The sequence below is a fragment of the Oncorhynchus keta genome, chromosome 28 (assembly GCF_023373465.1).
Source record: "Oncorhynchus keta strain PuntledgeMale-10-30-2019 chromosome 28, Oket_V2, whole genome shotgun sequence".
NCBI lineage: Eukaryota > Metazoa > Chordata > Actinopteri > Salmoniformes > Salmonidae > Oncorhynchus > Oncorhynchus keta.
Window position 1 is genome coordinate 32,684,493 of NC_068448.1, and position 18,721 is coordinate 32,703,213.

The 18,721-nt window shown below is 40.3% G+C and overlaps 1 protein-coding gene across 1 annotated transcript in view; it reads right to left on the bottom strand.

Moving 5' to 3' along the window:
• Positions 1-442: 442 nt before the first annotated feature.
• LOC118360417 (neurotensin receptor type 1) overlaps positions 443-18,721 on the bottom strand; it is a 56,527-nt gene continuing 38,248 nt past the window's right edge. The window contains exons 3-4 of the mRNA XM_035739673.2: positions 4,255-4,336; positions 443-2,876 (exon numbers count right to left, since the gene is read on the bottom strand). Of these exons, the coding sequence (XP_035595566.2) occupies positions 2,627-2,876; positions 4,255-4,336 (332 nt within the window). The 3' untranslated portion in view covers positions 443-2,626. The remainder of the gene's footprint in view (positions 2,877-4,254; positions 4,337-18,721) is intronic.

Consider the following 18,721-nt stretch of genomic DNA (forward strand, 5'->3'; position numbering starts at 1 on the left):
TGTCAAAGTCTGTTTTCACTTTGTCGTTATGTGTTATTGGGTGTAGATTGATGAGGACAAAAATTACAACGACCCTAAGCACAAAGCCAAGACAACGCAGGTTGTGGATCGGGACAAGTCTCTGACAAATACATTTGATTTTGATTTGAGTGGACCTTCCCTCTGTCCAGGAGAATACACTTATTTCCCCTCCTTTGTCCTAAAAAATAATCTGGTCGATTTCCTGCATCCACTTTAAATTGACTTTTCTTCTTTCAATGTGTTTGATTAATTGGAACAGCGTGATCAGTTTCTGACTCACTGTCTCCATTTCTGAAATGTTCGCCATTCTCCATGGTACACAACATATTGTAAAGACACTCAGCGGTCATGACAGTGTGGTGTAAACTACACCCAGGTTAGCTACAGTGCTCACTCCATGCTTCAAAGACCAGAGTCCATATTGTGTCCATAGTTCTCCGTTTTGTAATACAGCATTCATTTCATACAAGCCTCTTAAACATTATTATTTCAAATAAAACACTGTTAAAGGTAAGTTAAATCACAGTTAGATAAAAGCCTCAGTAGGAAAGATATTGGTTACTTGACCAATTGACGCCATGTGTGTAGTGATGTGATACATCCAAATGATTCCAAAACCAGCCCTACAAAATACAGTTGAAGTCAGAAGTTTACATACACTTAGGTTGGAGTCATTCAAATTCGTTTTTCAACCACTCCACAAATTTGCTGGAGGAAACGGGTACAAAAGTATCTATATCCACAGTAAAACGAGTCCTATATCATCATGAGCTGAAAGGCCGCTCAGCAAGGAAGAAGTCGCTGCTCCAAAACTGCCATAAAAAAAGCCAGACTACAGTTTACAACTGCACATGGGGACAAAGATCGTACTTTTTGGAGAAATGTCCTCTGGTCTGAATAAACAAAAATATAACTATTTGGCCATAATGACCATCGTTATGTTTGGAGGAAAAAGGGGGACGCTTGCAAGCTGAAGAACACCATCCCAACCGTGAAGCACGGGGGTGGCAGCATCATGTTGTGTTGGCGCTTTGCTGCAGGAGGGACTGGTGCACTTCACAAAATATTGTCATCTTTAGGAGGGAAAATTATGTGGATATATTGAAGCAACATCGCAAGACATCAGTCAGGAAGTTAAAGCTTGCTGGCAAATGGGTCTTCCAAATGGACAATGACCCCCCCAAGCATACTTCCAAAGTTGTGGCAAAACGGCTTAAGGACAACAAAGTCAAGGTATTGGAGTGGCCATCACAAAGCCCTGACCTCAATCCTATAGAAAATGTGTGTGCAGAACTGAAAAAGCATGTGCGAGCAAGGAGGCCTACAAACCTAACTCAGTTACACCAGCTCTGTCAGTAGGAATGGGACAAAATTCATCCAACTTGTTGTGGGAAGCTTGTGGAAGGCTACCCGAAATATTTGACCCAAGTTAAACAATTTAAAGGCAATGCTACTAAATACTAATTGAGTGTATGTAAACTTCTGACCCACTGGGAATGTGATGAAAGAAATAAAAGATTAAATAGATCTCTCTACTATTATTCTGACATTTCACATTCTTATAATAAAGTGGTGATGCTAACTGACCGAAGAAAGGGAATTTTAACTAGGATGAAATGTCAGGAATTGTGAAGAACTGAGTTGAAATGTATTTGGCTAAGGTGTATGTAAACTTCTGACTTCAACTGTGTTGCTGTAATTGGTCAGGAGTTGGCATACTAGATCAGCCTATAGGGCTCAACCCCACAGCAGATCATCCATGAACTGTAACTGCCATCTGTTGCTCCTCTTCACAATATCACATCTTCTCTCAGCATTTCATTAACATTCACAGTTCAAGCAGAGCATTTACATTTTTTAATGACCAGACATTTTGTTTTTATCAATACTCTTTCCAGGCATTAGTTCCTCAGCAGATAAGAAATGGTGGTTCATTTGATCACCATTCTCTGTATCCCCCAAAAAAGAGTTGGATAACACCGCCCCTTCCACTTTACTGCCGCGTCATGTCCCCTAATCTTATACACTGGCTTTACGATTATTACATAAAATTCGTGAAAACGCATTAAAGATAAATATACATACACATATTTGTGTATGTGGATGAATTTACTTCTGCCAGATGCCTTTTATTATGTTTTTGCCCTTGAAACACCATTGCTCTTAGTTTTTCCCCATTGAAGACCAATTAAAAAGCATACAATGTTCAAAAACTGAGGGGAAGTCACTTCCTGGTAACTGTCACAGCGTAAAGTTTTTTGCCTCCTACTTCAAAGATACGTGTTTTGATCGTCATCATATCATTTTATAAACTACTGTGTGGTTAAAACCGAGTAGCATTGATAGTTCTATAAAAATCAGAATGTACATAGATGTTACATTATTTACAGCGTTAAAGACTATTACATCCAACACATTTCTTTCTATTAATCATACCAATATCACATTTTGGATATGTTCTGTGTGTGTAGCCTATGTAGCACAACGTGTCAGTGATTCAAAGTGCAGAGTCCCCATCAAGCCCATATTTAGTCCTGCCGAGTACTAGAATACATACATTGCAGTTCTGAAATGGAATGTTATCAGGGGTGTGGTTCTGTCGTGGTCAGTAGACGGTCTCCTTGATGATGTTGGAGGAGAAGGTGTGGTTACTGCAGATGCTGATGGAGTGTCTGGTCAGAGGACGTCTCTGTTTCTTGCGACGACATGGTAGGCAGAGGCAGCGGAGCGTGTTGAAGAAGATCTCCCGGTAGTTGGCTGAGACCAGGTTGTAGAGGACTGGGTTGATGGCTGAGCTCACATAGAAGAGGACGTTGGTCACCATGAAGAAGTAGTGGTAGTAATCATACCCTTCCCTGTCGGGGAGGTGGAGGGAGGGGAGCACAGGGAGGAACAATCAGTGGTTTTCATTGACTGATGCAATTCTGAAAAGCTTCATATAACCAACATGTATGCCAATTAATGTGTCATTGTAAATTTAAATAATTGTTTGCCCATAGTTTTCCTCTTTATTAACCACAACTGTTAACAAAATGTACTTCTACTGTCCTCTCCAAGACAAATGTGTTTAAATTGAGCATTAGGTCTCAGATGATACAGGGGTGAAGTAAACCATTGAAGAATGTCAGATGGGAAATCTTGTTTACAGAAGGCTTACACGCCGAGTGTACAAAACATAAGGAACACCTGCTCTTTCCATGACAAACTGACCAGGTGAAAGCTATTATCCCTTATTGATGTCACCTGTCAAATCCACTCCAATCAGTGTAGATGAAGGAGAGAAGACAGGTTAAAGAAGGATTTTTAAGCCTTGAGACGATTGAGACATGGATTGTTTATGTGTGCCGTTCAGAGGGTGAGCGGGCAAGACAAAATATTTAAGTGCCTTTGAACTGGGCATGGTAGTAGGTGCCAGGCGCACTGGTTTGTGTGTGTCAAGAACTGCAATGCTGCTGGGTTTTTCACGCTCAACAGTTTCCCGTGTGTACTAAGAATGGTCCACTACCCAAAGGACATCCAGCCAACTTGATACAACTGTGGGAAGCATTGGAGTCAACATAGGCCAGCATCCCTGTGGAACGTTTTCGACACCTTGTAGAGTCCATGCCTGACGAATTGAGCCTGTTCTGTGGGCAAAAGGGGGTGCAACTCAATATTAGTAAGGCATGCATATGTTTTGTACACTCAGTATATATATATATATATACCTAGGAGACCTAGGATAGGATAAGTAATCCTTCTCACCCCCCCCCCCTAAAAGATTTAGATGCACTATTGTAAAGTGGCTGTTCCACTGGATGTCATAAGGTGAATGCACCAATTTGTAAGTCGCTCTGGATAAGAGCGTCTGCTAAATGACTTAAATGTAAATGTAAATGTATATATATATATATATACACAACCACCTTCTCCATCTGTGAAGTTTTATTTGAATCCTTTCTGGGACGTGCTTCCTTAGCTTTAAACTCCCTTCTGCAATCACTTAAAAAACATATATTGATAGTAGTCAGGCGATCGTTTGGACATTGGCAAGAGAAAGACTTAGCTAATTTAATCAGGGAGATCTATCTACTCTGAATGGGTGGCTGAACTCCCCTCTGTCACCCTGCTCTGATGGATGACTCTGACCAGTCAACACATGTGTGTGTACTATGTATGAAATAAAGTATACAAAACACTTATTTACTTATTTACTGGTATGTGTACCCATTGAAATGTCTGCATGTTACTCACTCGGTGAACTCTGCGTAACAGTACATGAGGCGCCGTACATAATATGGTAGATAGCACACCACAAAGGCAACAACCACAGCCCCTGCCGAGAGAGAGAGAGAGAGAGAGAGAGATGTAAAGACATGTTATACTATTCAGGCAGAGACAGACGCTCCATCTGAAATGGTACCCTATCCCTTATACAGTGCACTATAGTGATAGGAAGCCATTTGGGACAAAACCAGAGTGTGAATCTCTGTCATCAGGGTAACACATGATCAAAGCCTGCACAGTTGAATTAGGTGCAGTGGGTCTAAGACAAACATTGCTTTCACAGTTACAATAGCAGTACATATTAGTAGTATACTATAGGTCAGGGATCATCAAATAGATTCAGCCGCGGGACGATTTTCTCTTGAGCAGATGGTCGGGAGCTCGCAACATAATTACAAATAGTTTGTAGACTGCAAATTGACTGCAAGAAGCCCAAACAGATGTTTAACTAAAACAAAATAATTTTGAACCTTGCTCACATTTGTATACGATCACTTCTCTTAAATTATGCATGGGAATACAGATTTCTTCAATAAAAATCGCTGATTTCCCAGTGGTTGAAATAAAAAATAATTTAAAAAAGGCTCTAAAAACTTGGGGGGCCACACACAGGCCGCGGACCGCCAGTTGGGGAACCGCGCTGTCGGTATTTGACATGCTACTAAATAAACCAAAGACTAATTAGCTTAATTGTTACAGGGTGAGATGGCGCTGCAGTAGATAGCAGCCATTTTACAGACTCCACTAATTTGGAAACTTCTGTAAAATAACGCTATGATCTCCGACGACCAATCAAACAGGCAAAGCGTCAATACAGGACAAAGATCAAATTCTAGTACGCCGGCTCTGATGCTCGTTGGATGTGGCAGGCCTTGAAAATGATAATGCATTACAAAAGGGAAACGCATCCGTGAGCTGCCTAGTGCCGTGAGCCTACCGCCCCATATGATTCCACATCTGTTATTTCATAGTTTTGAGGTCTTCACTATTATTCTACAATGTAGAAAATAGTACAAACAAAGAAAAACCCTGGAATGAGTAGGTGTGTCCAAACTATTGACTGATACTGTACACATGTTCATGAAATATAATAGATTGGTACTGTACACGTTCATGAAATATAATAGATTGGTACTGTACACATGTTCATGAAATATAATAGATTGGTACTGTACACGTTCATGAAATATAATAGATTGGTACTGTACACATGTTCATGAAATATAATAGATTGGTACTGTACACATGTTCATGAAATATAATAGATTGGTACTGTACACATGTTCATGAAATATAATAGATTGGTACTGTACACGTTCATGAAATATAATAGATTGGTACTGTACACATGTTCATGAAATATAATAGATTGGTACTGTACACGTTCATGAAATATAATAGATTGGTACTGTACACATGTTCATGAAATATAATAGATTGGTACTGTACACGTTCATGAAATATAATAGATTGGTACATGAAATATAATAGATTGTACTGTACAGTTCATGAAATATAATAGATTGGTACTGTATGTTCATGAAATATAATAGATTGGTACTGTACACATGTTCATGAAATATAATAGATTGGTACTGTACACATGAAATATAATAGATTGGTATGTTCATGAAATATAATAGATTGGTACTGTACACATGTTCATGAAATATAATAATACACGTTCATGAAATATAATAGATTGGTACTGTACTGAAATATAATAGATTGGTACTGTACACATGTTCATGAAATATAATAGATTGGTACTGTACACATGTTCATGAAATATAATAGATTGGTACTGTACACATGTTCATGAAATATAATAGATTGGTACTGTACACATGTTCATGAAATATAATAGATTGGTACTGTACACATGTTCATGAAATATAATAGATTGGTACTGTACACATGTTCATGAAATATAATAGATTGGTACTGTACACATGTTCATGAAATACATGTTCATGAAATAATAGATTGGTACTGTACATGTTCATGAAATATAATAATATAATGTTCATGAAATATAATAGATTGGTACTGTACACATGTTCATGAAATATAATAGATTGGTACTGTACATGTTGTTCATGAAATATAATAGATTGGTACTGGTACACGTTCATGAAATATAATAGATTGGTACTGTACATGTTCATGAAATATAATAGATTGGTACTGTACATGTTCATGAAATATAATAGATTGGTACTGTGTTCATGAAATATAATAGATTGGTACTGGTACTGTACACGTTCATGAAATATAATAGATTGGTACTGTACACATGTTCATGAAATATAATAGATTGGTACTGTATGTTCATGAAATATAATAGATTGGTACTGTACATGTTCATGAAATATAATAGATTGGTACTGTACACATGTTCATGAAATATAATAGATTGGTACTGTACACATGTTCATGAAATATAATAGATTGGTACTGTACACATGTTCATGAAATATAATAGATTGGTACTCATGTTCATGAAATATAATAGATTGGTACTGTACACATTGGTACTGTTCATGAAATATAATAGATTGGTACTGTACACATGTTCATGAAATATAATAGATTGGTACTGGAAATATAATAGATTGGTACTGTACACATGTTCATGAAATATAATAGATTGGTACTGTACACATGTTCATGAAATATAATAGATTGGTACTGTACACATGTTCATGAAATATAATAGATTGGTACTGATTGGTACTGTACACATGTTCATGAAATATCATGTAAATGTTATGAAATATAATAGATTGGTACTGTACACATGTTCATGAAATATAATAGATTGGTACTGTACACATGTTCATGAAATATAATAGATTGGTACTGTACACATGTTCATGAAATATAATAGATTGGTACTGTACACGTTCATGAAATATAATAGATTGGTACTGTACACATGTTCATGAAATATAATAGATTGGTACTGTACACATGTTCATGAAATATAATATAATAATAATAATATAATAATAATAATAATATATTATTATTATTATTATTATTATATTATTATTATTATTATTATAACTTGCAATGAAATTACTTTCTGACAAAATTAGAAATGTGCAATATCTGAAAATGTAGCCAGACTGTTATCCGTATACATGGATGAACGCTTCACGGCAGCGTGTCTTTTCCGTTTTGGTTTGTAGATAGCTACAGCCTGTTTTTTAGTTTGAATTTTTAAAAACTTTCTAGGCAAGTCGGTTCAGAACAAACTCTTATTTACAATGACGGCCTACCGGGGAACAACTGCCTTGTTCAGGGGCAGAACGACAGATTTTTACCTCGTCAGCTTGAGGATTCAATCCAGCAACCTTTTGGTTACTGGCCCAACGCTTTAACCACTAGGCTACCTGCCGCTCCACTAGGGTACCTGGCCCGTTTTTGTGTCAAGTTGCTCCAGTTCACACTGACCGTGTGCAGAAAGTGGTCCACCATAAATTTTCCCACGGATCTTTGTCGATAGCTAAATTCTGCGCAGCGATGTTGAGAGCTGTAGCAACACTTTTGCAGTTTTCCATGGCTAATGTTATATCTTTCCAAAAAGCTGCGGTATAGCAAGGATTATCTACAAATACTGAGCAGTTCATGTTATAGAAAGAAGCGAGCTACATGGTGGGCCAATCCGAAATTCATCTCTCGGCATGTCCAGCCCATGATTTAACAATTGTATTCATATTTACAGATGGTATACACATTTGTTATTAAGGCACATGAAAGTTCACATGTTCAAGAAGGCATTTTCTAGATAATTTTTTTTTTTTAAACGTTAGAAGTCCTCTCCTGTGAAGTAGTGATGTGTGACCTACGCCTAGTTTCTTGAAACCGGTCACAAATGTGATCTATATAAACTCAAACACACACGAATTGAGCATTAAAACCCTTTCATTGGGGCAGGCTACCCCACTGGCCACGGAGAGCTACGACGAGGACCTGAGACTGAAGGAGAAAGTGGACGCCGGGGCCGACTTCATCATCACCCAGCTCTTTTTCCGTATCGACCCCTTCCTCAAGTTTGTCAGGGACTGTAGGGCTATAGGGATCACCTGCCCCATCTTCCCTATCCAGGTACTGTGGGACATGGGCCTAAACTGGGACATTGACGTGGGTGTGTGTGGTGTGATCAAAGACTACATTTTATTGAGGGATGTTTTAAAAGGGGAGCGTCTGTGTACTTTGTAATGGTCTCTTTGAACAGAACATTCTTTCTCGTGTGATGATAGCCAGCAAATGTGTAACAAATTACCAAGTATGTTCAATGCAATTCAACACAACTTTTTCTCATAATCAGACCATTGTCCCTTGGAATTTGAGTCAATTCCACATCGATGCCAGTCAATTCCGAAATTGAACAGATTCCGTGAACCATGATATTTATTGACAACCACCATTGTAACGGAGATGCTAAGAGTCGAGATTCAGGTGAAACATTTAATAAAACAACAAACTTGGAACGAAACAACTTAACACTAGTGCCTACGCATAAACACAGGAACAATACTGACTGGGGAAAGAACCTGAAGGAGTGCCAGCTATAGGGGTGGTAATAAGTGAGGTAATGGAGTCCAGGTGTGTCTGATGAGGAGGTGCAGGTGTGCGTAATGATGGATCCCAGGACCGGGGGTTAGTATTCTGGCAACGTCAAACACCGGAGGGAAGGAGCGGGAGTAGACGTGACAACCATGATGTGTGAATTTGTCCTTTTCCATAGTCTTCAATGTGTCTCTGCGCTGTGGGAGTACATCAGTTTCATGGAGACATCCTTTGTTTCTTCTTTACATTTGTTTTTCTGTCGGTGATTTTGTCATGATGAGTACATTACAGGCTGGCGGTTTCACTCCTGCTCTCAGTCCAAGCCAATCTCTCTTCCTCAGTCTGGACACCCACACAATGACCACCCTGTTGTGGTCCGTGGAAGCAGTTAAACATTTGTGTGAAATAGAAATATTGTGTGTGAAATATATATGTGAAATATAAATATATATGTGAAATATATATATGAAAAATATATGTGAAATATTTCCCTATACGAAATTACTTTACATTTTAAAATCAAGTTTGCTGTTTTTACTAGTCTCTTGTGACAGATGTGATGTCACACATGAGAATTGGTTCTCAGTGCCAAGATTAGTTTAAGAGAGCGCTGATCTGGGGTCCAAATTAAAAAATAATTTAACTATTTTAATTGGATATTTGCAAGGGTTGAAACGTTACCTCAGATGGGTGTCCATTAGGCAGTGTCAGTGACATACCCTGGTTGAATCAGAGCCCTGGCTTTAGTCATGGACCATAAAGGATGATTAGAGATGCTGGAGCCTTATTATGGTCAAGCTTATTGTATCTGTAAATCACAATTAACATGTCTTTCCAATTAATTCATATATTTGTTTTATTGTCCTTGATGATCTAATAGCGAGGAAAATGACAAAACTTGAATTTCAGAGGATGAATTAAATTATGATAACTGTTAGGATTATCAGCTAGCAGTGCTATCAAGTTCACAGAATATACAGTAGTATACAGATATGGATGTGTAAACCCAGTCTGTTTCTGTGTATGTGGGTCTTTATCTTATGGTCAAGGTAACAAACCTGTGTCTAATTAGCAAACTTGCATGTCTGCACTTATGCTTTCACAATTTTTACAGGAACTATGATGGACTGGATGGAATTTTATCCATTGGTCCAGTGGTGGAATTCCTTGCGAGACACATATTTCCCTGGAAAGTCTACAATACAGAGTTCAGCTAAGAGTGCTTTGAGCCTATGAACGCTGCAGGTTTAATTGTCTTACCTTTACAAATGGCATGTGATATCATGTTGGCTCATTAGCTCATGAAAGAGATGATAGAGCATCTCACTGTAGTTTTGTGAGTCAGAGCGCTGTCTGTCTCCACGTGGAGCTCCACTGTGGCTCTGATCAAAGTCTATTTAACCCCACCATCCAGCCGTTAGCAACACGAAGCAGCAGGCGGGCAAAGACACACACTTAAACATGAACACAGAGCAAATAAACATGAAACAGTCATTTCTCATTGACTCAGCTCGGACAGACTGGATAATACTGTCACAGTGATTAAAACCTCTGATTTTCTCCAGGGTTGGTTCATTTCTGAACGCGCTCATACACACACATTAACTCACATTAAGTCCACTTAGTTCCACTTTGTGATTGCCAATCAATTAAGAAGGTGCCTTTCCATTTTTTTCCTGTCATGATTGTGATCAGAGGCCGGAGTGACAGGCATGAGCTAGTGTGTTCAGGGGAGGTTAATGTCTGTTACCAAAACAAGCCAGTTGCATCAGTTTGAGTGGGACTCTGAGTGCTGTCACTGAGGATAAGTGCCAACAGTAATGGCCTTGTCCTACTACTATATGGCAGTTTTTCAGAAAGATTCCCTTTGCCTGTATTTATCAGTGGGAAGCTAGTTCACTAAGAGGACAGAGGCTGATGATTATGGTCCACTACTGTTTCAAGTGCATGTAATCACTGAGTGGCGTCCGTCCGTCTTCCCCTCTAGGAGGAGGAGGCATTGAACTAATAATGCTGACAGCCTGACGCCAGGCATAAAGAAACAACTCCATCCTATTATTATGGTAATCAGGAGTTGAAGGAGGTTAACTTGTCCTTTGAAGACTTTGGTCATGTGTCTACCCAACTAGCCACAGCAGATGGAGAAAGCTGTGAGATACTATTCTCCTTTTTGGTACTTCATTAACCACATTTCCATCCACAGTTTTTGGGCTGAGTAAAGTCCTAACTTAGAAAAAATAAATAATGACAGCTGGGATGGAAATAGGACGCTTCGGTACAATTTTATAAATGCAGAAAGATAATTCCTTCGTTCGACATGGTGGGATCTTTCTGTGTCGGTAAAATTAACTATGCGAGATTTGTAATAGATTGGTAATTTATGCGTAACTATTGATATAATGACCATCATATCGAAGCAAACTTGGAGTCACGCAATGATATGTTGTGTGGTCCTCCCACTACGACTAGGGAAACCATGCAGTTTATTAGGCTACAGATTAAATAACTTATGAACTTCACAGTGCGGTGAAAGTGCACGGTGATCTTGATGCTCCTTTCCAATAAATCTCGAGGGTCTGATTCTGGTGACTTGATGATCCATAATTACATTTACATTTACATTTACATTTAAGTCATTTAGCAGACGCTCTTATCCAGAGCGACTTACAAATTGGTGCATACACCTTATGACATCCAGTGGAACAGCCACTTACAATAGTGCATCTAAATCTTTTTAGGGGGGGTGAGAAGGATTACTTACCCTATCCTAGGTATTCCTTGAAGAGGTGGGGTTTCAGGTGTCTCCGGAAGGTGGTGATTGACTCCGCTGTCCTGGCGTCGTGAGGGGAGTTTGTTCCACCATTGGGGGCCAGAGCAGCGACAGTTTTGACTGGGCATGCACTGTACTTCCTCAGTTAGGGAGGCGAGCAGGCCAGAGGTGGATGAACGCAGTGCCCTTGTTTGGGTGTAGGGCCTGATCAGAGCCTGGAGGTACTGAGGTGCCGTTCCCCTCACAGCTCCGTAGGCAAGCACCATGGTCTTGTAGCGGATCGAGCTTCAACTGGAAGCCAGTGGAGAGAGCGGAGGAGCGGGGTGACGTGAGAGAACTTGGGAAGGTTGAACACCAGACGGGCTGTTCTGGATGAGTTGTAGGGGTTTAATGGCACAGGCAGGGAGCCCAGCCAACAGCGACTGCAGTAATCAAACGGGGAGATGACAAGTGCCTGGATTAGGACCTGCGCCGCTTCCTGTGTGAGGCAGGGTCGTACTCTGCGGATGTTGTAGAGCATGAACCTACAGGAACGGGACACCGCCTTGATGTTAGTTGAGAACGACAGGGTGTTGTCCAGGATCACGCCAAGGTTCTTAGCGCTCTGGGAGGAGGACACAATGGAGTTGTCAACCGTGATGGCGAGATCATGGAACGGGCAGTCCTTCCCCGGGAGGAAAGGAGCTCCGTCTTGCTGAGGTTCATGAGGTGGTGACGTCATCCACACTGATATGTCTGCCAGACATAGATATAACCTGGTCATCAGAAGGGGAAAGTATTAATTGTGTGTCGTCTGCATAGCAATTAGGAGATACCATGTGAGGTTATGACAGAGCCAAGTGACTTGGTGTATAGGAGAAAAGGGCCTAGAACAGAGCCCTGGGGGACACCAGTGGTGAGAGCGCGTGGTGAGGAGACAGATTCTCGCCACGCCATAGGAGCGACCTGTCAGGTAGGACGCAATCCAAGCGTGGGCCGCGCGGAGATGCCCAACTCGGAGAGGGTGGAGAGGAGGATCTGATGGTTCACAGTATCGAAGGCAGCCGATAGGTCTAGAAGGATGAGAGCAGAGGAGAGAGAGTTAGCTTTAGCAGTGCGGAGCGCCTCCGTGATACAGAGAAGAGCAGTCTCAGTTGAATGACTAGTCTTGAAACCTGACTGATTTGGATCAAGAAGGTCAGAAAATAGCGGTAGAGCTGGCCAATGGGCAAGAGTTTTGGAGAGAAAAGAGAGAAGGGATACTGGTCTGTAGTTGTTGACATCGGAGGGATCGAGTGTAGGTTTTTCAGAACAACTCTCGCTCTCTTGAAGACGGGAACGTTGCCAGCGGTCAGGGAAGTTGATGAGCGAGGTGAGGTAAGGGAGAAGGTCTCCGGAAATGGTCTGGAGAAGAGAGGAGGGGATAGGGTCAAGCGGGCAGGTTAACGGCCGTCACAAGAAACGCGAGTTCATCTGGAGAGAGAGGGAGAAAGAGGTCAGAGCATAGGGTGGCAGTGTGAGCAGAACCAGCGGTGACGTTTGACTTAGCAAACGAGGATCGGATGTCGTCGACGAAGTCATCTGCAGAGAGGAGGAGGGGGGGGAGGATTCAGGAGGGAGGAGAAGGTGGCAAAGAGCTTCCTAGGGTTAGAGGCAGATGCTTGGAATTTAGAATTAGAAAGTGGCTTTAGCAGCAGAGACAGAGGAGGAAAATGTAGAGAGGAGGGAGTGAAAGGATGCCAGGTGGCCAGTTTTCCTCCATTTCCGCTCGGCTGCCCGGAGCCCTGTTCTGTGAGCTCGCAATGAGTCGTCGAGCCACGGAGGCGGGAGGGGAGGACCGAGCCGGCCTGGAGGATAGGGGACATAGAGAGTCAAGGATGCAGAAAGGGAGGAGAGGAGGGTTGAGGAGGCAGAATCAGGAGATAGGTTGGAAAAGTTTGAGCAGAGGGAAGAGATGATAGGATGGAAGAGGAGAAGTAGCGGGGGAGAGAGAGCAGGGATACCATCCGAGTAGGGGCAGTGTGGGAAGTGTTGGAAGCGAGAGGGAAAAGGATACAAGGTAGTGGTCGGAGACTTGGAGGGGAGTTGCAATGAGGTTAGTGGAAGAACAGCATCTAGTAAAGATGAGGTCAAGCGTATTGCCTGCCTTGTGAGTAGGGGGAAGGTGAGAGGGTGAGGTCAAGAGGAGAGGAGTGGAAAGAATGAGTCAAGGTAGACGTGGGGAGGTTAAATCGCCCAGCACTGTGAGAGGTTTCAGGAAAGGAGCTTATCAAGGTATCAAGCTCATTGATGAACAGGGAACCTGGAGGGCGATAAATGATAAGGATGTTAAGCTTGAAAGGGCTGGTAACTGTGACAGCATGGAATTCAAAGGAGGCGATAGACAGATGGGTAAGGGGAGAAGAGAGAAAGACCACTTGGGAGAGATGAGGATCCCGGTGCCACCACCCCGCTGACCAGAAGCTCTCGGGGTGTGCGAGAACACGTGGGCGGACGAGGAGAGAGCAGTTAGCAGTGTTATCTGTGGTGATCCATGTTTCCGTCAGTGCCAAGAAGTCAAGGGACTAGGCATAGGCTGAGATGAAAATGCAGTTCTACCGGAGACCTGGATGCTGGGACCACCAGATTAGGGTGGACGCGGCCACGCGGTGTGGAGCGTTTGTATGGTCTGTGCAGAGAGGAGAGAACAGAGAAGACAGACACATAGTTAGGCTACAGAAAAGGCTACGCTAATGCAAGGAGATTGGAATGACAAGTGGACTACACGTCTCGAATGTTCAGAAAAAGTTACGTAGCAAGAATCTTATTGACTAAAATGATTAAAATGATACAGTTGCTGAAGTAGGCTAGCTGGCAGTATGCGTTGTTGACACTACACTAATCAAAGTGTAATAGTTTCTACAGTGCTACTATTCTATTTGTTTACGTTACGTTGCGTTAAAAGAACGACAATAAGGAAATCGCTCTAACTACACAATTATCTTTGAAACAAAGACGGCTATGTTAGCAGCTAGCTGATCAAACAAATCAAACCGTTGTACTGTAATGAAATGAAATGAAAATGTGATACTACCTGAGAATCAGTTACCTAGCTGTTAGCTGTTAGCTGTTGGCTAGCTAGCAGAGTCTCCTACGTTAAGGACGACAAATAGCTGGCTAGCGAACCTCAGTGAAATTGACTGCAGTTTGACAACAAAAAAATTCCAGCCCAAAAATTATTCTACATTGTAGAGATAATATAAGACAAGTATTGGAAACAATTAGAATACAATGAGAAATTTGGGAAACCAGGCCTGGTGTTCATAGCGGACTTAGCGGAAAAGGCTTTTGATAAAGTACGACTGGAATTTATATATACAGTATAAATGCCTGAAATATATACATTTTTGGAGAAAATCTACATACAATGGGCTAAAGTTATCTATAGTAACTCAAGTTGTAAAATAATAAATAATAGCTTTTTCTCCGAAAGTATTAAACTGTCAAAGAGGAGTAAAACAAGGTTGTCTACTATTGGCATATCTATTTATTTATGGCCATCAAAATCTTAGCTATTAAAATCAGATCCAACAATAATATCAAGGGGCTAGAAATCCAGGGCTTAAAAACAAAGGTGTCATTGTACGCGGATGGTTCATGTTTTATTTTAAATCCACAATTTGGATCCCTGAACAGCCTCAGAGTGTATTGTAGTGTACTATATTACGTATTGGATCACAAAAAAAGACAACTTTTACATTAGCGTGTAGTTTACCAATAAAATGGTCTGACGGTGATGTGGACATATTCGGTATTCATATCCCAAAAGAAATTATCACGACAATACATTTTAATAGAAAGTTACAAAAAATAGATAAGATCTTGCTACCATGGAAAGAAAAATACCTGTCTATTTGTGAAGAAAAATAATCACCCTGATTCACTCTTTAGTCGTATCCCAGTTTACCTATTTGCTTGTGGCCTTGCCTACACCTAGCAACCTGTTATTTTATTATATGAGCTAAAAATATTACATTTGATTTGGAACGGCAAGCAAGACAGAATTAAACAGGCCTATTTATATAATGAATATGAATTCCGGGGGAAGAAATGATTCCATATTAAAGCATTAGACCTCTCACTAAAGGCTTCAGTCATACTTAAATCCAAACTGGTTCTCAGGTAGATAAGTAAGAATCTCACCCCATGTTCAAGAATGGCCTTTTTCCCTTTATTCAGATTACAATATCTCACTTTCATTCTTTTTTTATTGAAATCATCTCCAAAATATCACTATTTTTTAAAACAAGTGATAGACAGTTGGTTGCAATTTCAGTTTAATCTACCAGAAAAGACAGAACAAATAATAAAGCAAATATTATGGTTAAACTCAAATATACTAATTGATCAACAAAATATATATCTATACATTTTTTTATAAAAAGGTATAATCTTTGTCAATTATATCATAAATATGACTGGTAGAGTTGTCACACATGCAACTAACAACAATATTTAGCGCCATCCATCACTCCTTCAATTCTAACCAGTTTCCCAGTCCCTGTTGATGAAAAACATCACCATCTGTCACCACAATGCTTCACTGTGGGGATGAGGAGTCTCCCACATGCCTTTTGGCAAACACCAAACGTGTTTGCATATTTATTTTTTAAAGCAATGGCTAGTTTCTTGCCACTCTTCCGTAAAGCCCAGCTCTGTGCAGTGTACGGCTTAAAGTGTTCCTACGGACAGATACTCCAATCTCCGCTGTGGAGCTTTGCAGCTCAGGGTTATCTTTGGTCTCTTTGTTGCCTCTCTGATTAATGCCCTCCTTGCCTAGTCTGTGAGTTTTGGTGGGTGGCCCTCTCTTAGCAGTTTGTTGTGGTGCCATATTCTTTCCATTTTTTAATAATAGATTTAATGGTGGTCTTTATGGTGCCGCTTGCTTGGTGGGGCCTCTTGCTTAGTGGTGATGCAGACACTGGGGTCTTTCAGAACAGGTGTATATATACTGAGATCATGTGACAGATCATGTGACACTTAGATTGGATGCAAGTGGACTTTATTTAACTAATTATGTGACTTCTAAAGGTAATTGGTTGCACCAGATCTTATTTAGGGCCTTCAGAGCAAAAGTGGTGAATAAACATGCACGCACCACTTTTCCACTTTTTTATTTATTTTTTAAACAAGTTATTTATTTATTTTCACTTCACAAATTTGGACTATTTTGTGTATGTTCATTATATGAAATCCAAATAAAAAATCTATTTAAAATACAGGTAGTAATGCAACGAAATAGGAAAAACGGCAATAGGGGATGAATACTTTTGCAAGGCACTGTACGTAGCTGAAGGACGGAATTAAAAACAAACAAAATATAACTATTGTAAAATACATTGTGTCCATAAAATTTACATAGTATGTACAGTATAAGCTGGAAGCAGAAGCCTAAGTGTTGTTGTTAGGGGAGGGGTGGTAGGGATAGGGGGAAATAATAAAGGAAGATGACCTGGCCTCCACAATCACCCAACCTCAACCCAATTGAGATGGTTTGGGATGAGTTGGACTGCAGAGTGAAGGAAAAGCAGCCAACAAGTGCTCGGCATATGTGGGAACTACAGCAAGACTGTTGGAAAAGCATTCCTCATGAAGATGGTTGAGAGAATGCCAAGCTGTCATCAAGGCAAAGGGTGGCTACTTTGAAGAATCTCAATTATAACATATATTTTGATTTGTTTAACACTTTTTTTGTTATTACATGATTCCATGTGTTACTTTATACTTTATGTTTTCACTATTATTCTACAATGTAGACAATGGTAAAAAATAAAGAAAAACCCTTGAATGAGTAGGTGTGTCCAAATATTTGATTGGTACTGTATATTCTTGCTCTGATCTATAATCATTTAATTATGTATCTCCAGCTGCTGGCTAGAGTGCACGTGCCAAGACGACCAGAGTTGTTGTGACAAAACTCTAAGTAGAGTTGAAAATGCGATGGAAACACATTGAACCTCAGATTTTTATTTAGTACATGAAAATTTAAGCGAAAAAGTACATTTTGTGTGCACTACATCCTCACACACTGTTTTCTGTAACAAGTCCATTTGTTGGAAACGCCACTGTGGGAAGATTTGCATATTTTCTGTATGCAGATTTTGGGATATTCACATGAAAATTTGTCACCAATTAGATGAAAACCTAGCTAATGGAAAGGATTTATTCAGGTAGTAGATTTGGCTGCAGGTTCTCTCTTAGATAGTGTGTCCCTTACTGCAAATTAAATCAGTGGTGCTTAGAGATATGAAGAGTGAGGCTCAGGCTGGAGGGCCGTCTGTTCTTTTAAACATCTTTACGCATATTTGTTATGGGAGGGAGGACTACTTTGGCGTCCTTGGATAGCGTCCTGTCCAGGGGTTTTACTTGTACATCAAGCCGGCTCACACTACAAAAATAGGACATACTACTGTTCCTGTGAGCTGTTATTGCTTGTGCAAGGCTACTTACAATTTTATCAGGACATAAACAACCTTAATCTCAGTTGTTACCAATATGTTATTTATTGGCTTGGAGATGGGGTCTCACAAAAGTTGAGACCCCATCGTCTAATGTTTATGACTGTTCTTCGGTATGTAGTAGTTCTTACAAACATACATACATAATACATACATACAGTTGAAGTCGGAAGTTTACATACACCTTAGCCAAATACATTTAAACTCAGTTTATCACCATTCCTGACATTTAATCCTAGTAAAAATGCCCTGTCTTAGTTCAGTTAGGATCACCACTTTATTTTAAAGTGGAAGGGGCAGTGTTATCCAACTCTTTTTTTGGGGATACAGAGAATGGTGATCAAATGAACCACCATTTCTTATCTGCTGAGGAACTAATGCCTGGAAAGAGTATTGATAAAAACAAAATGTCTGGTCATTAAAAAATGTAAATGCTCTGCTTGAACTGTGAATGTTAATGAAATGCTGAGAGAAGATGTGATATTGTGAGGAGGAGCAACAGATGGCAGTTACAGTTCATGGATGATCTGCTGTGGGGTTGAGCCCTATAGGCTGATCTAGTATGCCAACTCCTGACCAATTACAGCAACACAGTTGAAGTCAGAAGTTT